This window comes from Trichechus manatus, unplaced genomic scaffold, assembly GCF_000243295.1.
Source record: "Trichechus manatus latirostris isolate Lorelei unplaced genomic scaffold, TriManLat1.0 scaffold00149, whole genome shotgun sequence".
NCBI lineage: Eukaryota > Metazoa > Chordata > Mammalia > Sirenia > Trichechidae > Trichechus > Trichechus manatus.
The window spans coordinates 6,964,894-6,972,265 of record NW_004444085.1 but is presented as its reverse complement, the minus strand read 5'-3'; the positions used below and the strand labels follow the sequence as shown (position 1 = coordinate 6,972,265).

At 34.8% G+C, this 7,372-nt stretch overlaps 1 protein-coding gene across 8 annotated transcripts in view; it reads right to left on the bottom strand.

The window, feature by feature from the left end:
• Window positions 1-1,222: 1,222 nt before the first annotated feature.
• ESYT2 (extended synaptotagmin 2) overlaps window positions 1,223-7,372 on the bottom strand; it is a 207,106-nt gene continuing 200,956 nt past the window's right edge. For 4 of the 8 annotated variants that reach the window (XM_023740178.1, XM_004385890.3, XM_023740179.1 and 1 more), the window contains 3 exons: window positions 6,160-6,265; window positions 5,225-5,274; window positions 1,224-5,106 (listed from right to left, as the gene is read on the bottom strand). In XM_023740178.1, the coding sequence (XP_023595946.1) occupies window positions 5,061-5,106; window positions 5,225-5,274; window positions 6,160-6,265 (202 nt within the window). In that variant the 3' untranslated portion in view covers window positions 1,224-5,060. Of the gene's footprint in view, window positions 5,107-5,224; window positions 5,275-6,159; window positions 6,266-7,372 lie in introns of all 8 variants that reach the window. The other 4 variants (XM_023740181.1, XM_023740180.1, XM_023740184.1 and 1 more) reach the window with 2 other exon arrangements.

Sequence of the window (7,372 nt, the reverse complement as noted above, 5' to 3'; positions counted from 1 at the left end):
AACAGTTTTAAATAAAACTAAATCACAATTATGTTAAGTACCATGAACAAAAATAATATGTTAGTAAGAGACCTTATGAGTCCCTGGGTGGCACAAATGGTTAAGTGCTGGACTACTAACCAAAAAGCTGGCAGTTTGAACTCAACCAGAGGCACCTTGGAAGACAGGCCTGGAAAGCTGCTTCAAATAGGTCACAGCTTTTAAAACTATGGAGCAGTTCTACTCTGCATGAGTTGGATTGATGACAACTAGTAACAACAAGCCAGTTTATAACAGGGAGGCTAAGTCTAGATGGGGAGAGTGTTGGTAAAGGGTATCTGAAGAAATTGACTTGAAGCTGATAAGTGAAGGAGAGTGGAAGTTAGCGAGACACACAGGGTGACAGCATCACAGGAAGAGCATGTTAAGGCTTCAGGATGGGAAGGAGGAGTTTGGAGTCTGAAGAACTGACAGAAAGCCATTGTGGTTCAAGTATAATGAAATATGGTTGGAAAGGCCTCAGGACTTTGTCAGCATGATATTCTTTTGGTCTTTATCCTAAGAGCAGCTGAAAGCACTAGAGTGATGAGTTCAGATTTGTGTTTTGTTCAGATTTGTGGAGAATGCATAGTTGGGGGAGGTTTAAGGCTTGAAATTTTGGAGTCTACTGTGTTAGGCAGGAAATGATGGTGACTTGGACTACAGAGATAGCAGTTGAAATGGATATAGCCTCCAGCTAGAATGAAAGGTCTTGGTATTTGCATATGTGGAGTGATGGAGAGTGACAGATCAAGGACGGTGTCTAGGTCTTCAGCTCAAGCACCTAGACAGCGGGAGCACTATGAAATATCCCAGTGGAAGCAGCTGATGAGGAAGCAGCTGGATAAGCTGGTCTTGACCTCAGAAGGAAAATCTGCACTGCAGATATAAATTTGGAATGATGGAATATCAATGGTATTAAAAAGACTATAGAAAATAAACTAAAAAAACGGACCAGAACCAAACCCTGTGCTATTCCAGTAGTCTGGTTAGAGAAGACAGTAAAAGAGCTTGAGTAATTATCAGCAAAATGTAGAAGGAAAATTCAGATAGCAAGGCATTAGAGGCCAAGGAAAGATGGCATTTAAACAATGATAAAGGATGTAAACTATGTTAAATGCTGAGAGGCTAAGGAAAAGACTACAAAGTATTCATATACTGCCAATTCCAATTCCAAAAATTCTGTAATGAATTTAAACAGTAATGAATATCTCTAGTATTCCTCCCTTAATTTGTTCAAACATCCAGACAGTCTCAGCAGCTTCAGGTTCATTACTTTTCAGTGCTCTGGTTATAAAGCATATTAAAAGACTACTATTTCTACTATGCTTATTCTCACGAGAGCCGTTTTCAAAACCTAGAGTTTAAGCTAGGCAGGGAAGAGTCAAATTAAGATAACAAAAGGAGTAATACCAAATAATCCCATGTAGTTGCTCTGAAAATGAAAGAACTCAAAAATAGCAAATGCAAATAGCACACTATATCTACTTTCAAGTCATCTGGTCCCTCCCACACTAAAAAATTCATTTCAAAATATAAAGGAAAAGCAAATCACAAGTGAGCTAACAGAAAAGTTTTATTGAATAAATACATGCACTGTCATGTAAAATTAGTTGAGCAAAAAGGCAGTCTATAATAATAATAATAATAATAATAATAATAAATCCCTCTGCTTTTTCCACCTGCAGAGAGGACAAAGCTAGAATTGGAATTAAAATATTGACTACAATATAAATGCAAAGTTGTTTACACACTAATTTGTATTTGGCTTAAGTTCCTGAAAAAGAAGGGCTGACCTTCTTGATGATGAAAGTCAGTGAAAGGAATTCTCATAGTACAGATTATAAACTGTGGTAAATACAGCTACAAGGCTTCTTATGTTTTAAATCTGAAACTTGAAAACAACACTTCCGTATTTCCATACTTTAAGGCACAGGATAAGCAATCCACATGTACATGCTAACCAAAACTGCACTTTAGGACTCACTTAAGATGCTTTCCCTTCATTGGTTTGCCTTAAAAGTAGAGAGGTTAAAGTTCCCTTTTCTTAGATCAACCAATCATTATAAACTAAGAATGAACGTTTTGAGAACAACTCAGAGTTTTCATCATTATCAGGATTCTAGGAATGGCCTTGATTGGTCATTCTGTAACCTTTCACCCTTGTAATATAATTAAAAGCTTCCCTTTTAATTCTAATCTTGCCACAAAAGACTTAACCATAATCTGGGAGGTACGTTAGTGTCATATTTTGCCTTTTTCTTTCTTTCTTTCCTTTTAAAGAGAACGGAGGCAGCTACAAGAAGGCTCATAACCTGCAGGTGTGGACTTGGTATCCAAACTCCTTGGTGATAACTCTCCCACAACTGGACTGACAGTGACTGAAATGAAGCTTCTGGCATCAAAGGGCGACCCATTGTGCTGCTAAACTGGGTTCCTTTGTGTTTTGTACCTTTAATTCTATCGACTTCGCCTAACTGCTTAAATAAAGCATTCCATTAAGTAAAATATGTTCAAGGATGGTCTATGTTGAATAGACTGAATAGATTAAGCATGTGACTACAAAACCCACATGTTTAGGATGCTAGTAAAAATGACTGAGTTTTTCTTCTCTTTTACAGATTATGCCAGAAGCCCTTCAAGAGACCTAATTAAAAAAAAAAAAATCTTCAAATACTCTAATACCATGGGTAGGCAATTAGATTTAATGTTATTGTTTATCTTTCTCATACTACTAAAATACCATTGTTAAATATTTTGTGTTTACATATGTTCATATGTGTGTATCAACATATATATAAACTTCCTCCCAGAAGAATCAACTCTATATACTAACAATGGAATTGGTTTATAATGAGGCTTTAGATGAAGTTTCATTAAATAGTAAATAATGAGATTATAGTAGTCTTTATGATTACATGAAATATGTTGTGAAGTTACAGACTCCATTATAAGTAATCTCATGGTTCGAAGTTAAAACAAATGAAAACTCACTGCAAGGCCAGTGTGTGTAAAAACAATCTGAGAAGAAATAACAATCTCTGCTCATCACAGGCACTTTGGTATGTTTGGTCATGTAATCTATCCAGAAGTTGTTTAGTTTCATGAAACCAATTAAGGTAAGACCACCAATTTCAATTACAAAGCTATATTTTCCCCAACATATTTATACATAGTTTAAAAATGTTCTCATGGCTAGGAAAGCCATTTTCACCACACAGCTTAGAAGATATATTTAAAAATCTCTCTGTATGTGTGCATACTTTGTTTTAGGCATGCATAGCTTATGAGACTGCTATATAGCCTCACCTTACAAGAGGTTTTTGGGACTCTTAAGTATATAAAACATGCTTTTAATAATCTAAAAAGAAAAAAAAAATTCCAAAATAAAAATTATATAGCAATATCCCAATATTAAGGTCAGTCATGGCATAAGATAAGAAAACCCAGGAAATTGTTATTTTAAACTAATGGCTGCTTGTGTTGGCAGCTGTCTTGAAACCCTTTGGTCCTGGTGGTAGCCTATGAGTATCAGCAGAATCAAACAGTGTTCCAGCTCATCACGCCCCATAAAAACCCAAAACCAAACCCACTACTGTTGAGTCAATTCCAAACCCTACAGGACAGAGTAGAACTGCCCCAAAGGGTTTCCAAGGCTGTAATCTTTATGGAAGCGGACTCCCAGCCACATCTTTTTCCCACAGAGCAGCTGGTGGGTTCAAACCACCAACCTTTCGGTTAGCAGCTGAGCTCTTAACCACTGCACCACCAGGGCTCTTTCATTCCTTATGGATGATGTAAAACCAAGCTCTTCTCACATTAACTAATGAATAGAAAAACTATCAGTTAACTCAATATTCCATTTACCCAACCCAATCTATCTTGCAACTTTTGTAACGACAATGTGTGCCTTCCTTGTTTTACAGGCTGGGAAAACACTAAAGATAAACAAAGCTCATGACTGACTACTTTACAACATCCTAATTGCTAACATTGAAAGTCTGCTCTGCATTGTATTTTAGGAAAAGTACAATTTGTTGTATCTGTGTATCATTTCATGAATAAGTTACAATCAGCTATTAAAAACCAAAGAAATCGTTGTTGAGTTGATTCCAACTCATAGCAGCCCTATAGGGCAGAGTAGAACTGCCCCATAGAGTTTCCAAGAAGCAGCTGGTGGATTTGAACTGCCAGCTCTTTGCTTAGCAGCAGTAGCTTTAACCACTATGTTTGACCAGGGCTCCAAGCAATTAAAAATAAACATAAAACATTTCATTTATAGGTAAGAAATTTTAGATTAGTATACCATGACTTATAAACTATGACAATTCTCTTAATATTTTATATTACTCAGTTATAAAACATTTTTCCTTATAAGCCCTTCAACTGACTTTTTGATAATACATCTTTATATTATGAAAATGTTAACATTTTGAATACTTTCTTTCATCAGCTGTAATGGGCAAGAAATATGCTAATATTTAATAATCTTTCAGTTTTTCTTTTTAAAAAGAAACAGCACAAAATAGAGCACTGAGAACTTTTTGCTGCAAAGACAAAAATGATTATTTGTCACAAGAATTTCATGTGATTTAGCAGAAAATATGCATTTCCTTGATCAGTCTTCTTCTGAATTCAAACCAGCATGTAGACATTATAAAAAATAGAGTCTATTTACATGGCACAGTGTACCTCAGTGATATACAGAACAAGGCAATAATAAAGCATACACATATATCCACTTTCTAGTAGATACCACTGGTGTACAGTTTTACATAACACCATAATTAACTACTACCTTACTGTACATTGCAATGACTGGTGAAATATTAGAATAAACTAAACATACAAAATTTAACAATAATATCGGCCATATCTGCCTAAAATGTCAACATATGATTTATAAAACTTTTAAGGTATGTAATAACTAAATACATGAAATTATAAAAATAATATCGGTACATCTGTGAGAGTGATGCATTCAAAGTATACAAAGATGGGATAAATACAACAAGGAAAAATTCTTCATGTCCAAGAATGATCTATGTTACTGTGCGCAGTCGTGTGCCATCTTCAGTTAGATCATACCTGAGAAAGCATATGAAGATTACAACAGACATACGGTTAATGGTGGAAAACGTGTTTTTAAATAAATCTATGAGGTTTTCTACTTATTGGTTGGTTGGTTTGTGTTAGCTGTACTTACCACTGGGTCCAGCCTTTGGCAAGTTCTTCAGAGGCTAGAGCAACCAATACCTGTCGGTTAAAAAACAGATTTAATAGTTTGTTACAGTAGGTTGAAGTAATTCCTTTTGGATCTTTCACTACTTCCAATCTCTTTAATCTTTTGTCTTAATCTAGCAATACGAAACTCTCCTTTATGCTGAGGCTCTAATTTTCTTCAATATCTTTTCTACCCTTATGATTCACTTATAAACAATATGGTTATTTATATCTAAGAGACCCTTCCCATATCCAATAGTATTTAAATTATTATGAAATCTCCATGGAGATTAATTTATAGTGATACTGACTAATATACCATTAATGACAACATAGCTAATTTTGGATTATCTGTACTTGTGATATTACTGACAAAAATGATATTTATAATTCAAAATTCACCTTCCCTAACTTAACCCTATAGGATAGAGTAGAACTGCCCCATAGGGTTTCCAAGAAGTGGCTGGCAGATTCGAACTGCTGACCTTTTGGTTAGCAGCCAACGCTTAAGCACTGCACCACCAGGGCCCCTTATATACATTACTAAAGAATATATAATTTTATCCAAAAATTAAATGTGAATATGGACAAAGACGAAGAAAATTCAGAGAAATAAAGCTAATTGTTAGGAAAAAGAACATTAAATCAACGTGTTCCTTCAGCTAGAAGTTCATGTATTAATATGACCAAAAAGTCAATAATATGAATATGTAAAAAGAATGGAAATACCTTCAAAATGTACCGATATATTAGTTGATAAACAGTTTTCACAGTCCACTATTTTGCAGGTAAGCACTAACCACAGAGTAAGTTCACCCCTTTCCACTTACATAAGTATAGTCTAAAAAACCTGCACTTTTGGTAAGTGTTTCAGTTTTACAAAGTATAGGAACTGATCAACGATTTTTTAAAACTTACTTTGCCAAGAAGCCCTTTGTCTTTGGACAAGAAACCACCACTGTTCTTTACTGCTACGTCTAATGTTCTCCTTTGCACTTCTGGTAGTGAAACACTAAAATCAAAGCTGAAATGGGGAAAAGAAGACTTTACTTAAATTTCTCCATAATTTTGCTGTATAGTCCTATAACTAAAAATGTAACATTCTATTTATGAGACCATTTCAAATGTTATGTTTGTTTTTTATTACAAAATTGAGTCCTTCTGCTAGGTGTTTTGATCGGGAATTTCATAAAGATTCATAAACAGTTTTTTTCATTTTTTTCCCCAAACATAAGAGAAGACTATGGCATCCTAAATATATTAAAGGTCCTACTGTTTGTGGCTCACTCATGGTAGTTTAAATAATGGAGACGTGGATGTAGTGTATGACAGAACACTGAATTCCAGACTAGTCCGCTTGCTCAGGCTTTCAAAATGATTCTTATTTAGTCTTTAGGCCTTATTCCTGTTATAGCCAATAAAAAAAATTATTATGTGATAGTAGCTTAACAGAAGGGAAAATGCCCCTGAAGCACTTTTTAATGGGCTTAAGTCAGATGTTGCAAACAAAAACACCTACAGGGTAACAAGTGAAGTTGGCTGGGTGTGTAACAGGAGTGAGTGGTGGGGACTACGGCAAACCAGAGGGTGTTTGTGCTAAATGAAGGGGACGCCACTACTGAGCTCAGGTCAGTTGAAGTCATGCAGGAATACGGGTAGACTGTTCCATGTGACAACAGGAGCTAGACATTCAAATTTGTATGTGAAGTCTCCAAATGTTTAAATGCTGCAGATAGGTAATTAAGAACATTTTGTCAAATAAAATATGCCTACATTCAGACTTGGCCCATACTTGCCAGTTTTTCACCTCTGGTTTAAATAAAGCTGTTGACATGAAAATATGATAAATGTAGACAGAAAACATTAATACTACACTTTTCACAATTTTTGTTTTAAAAATCACAGTTGTTTTTCATGAAAATGTTATATTTTAAGATGCTATGGGTTTATTATTGTTATTTTAAAATATACATATTCTCAATTTATAATCCAGCAAATATCAATAGATATAAATCCTTATAAATTAAAGTTTTTTAGGGTCATCGATAATTTATCTTAATTTACTCAATAATCTCCCTGTCTACAGTGTTTATACCTTGGATTTATTATGATTAGCTTTCTACATGAAGTT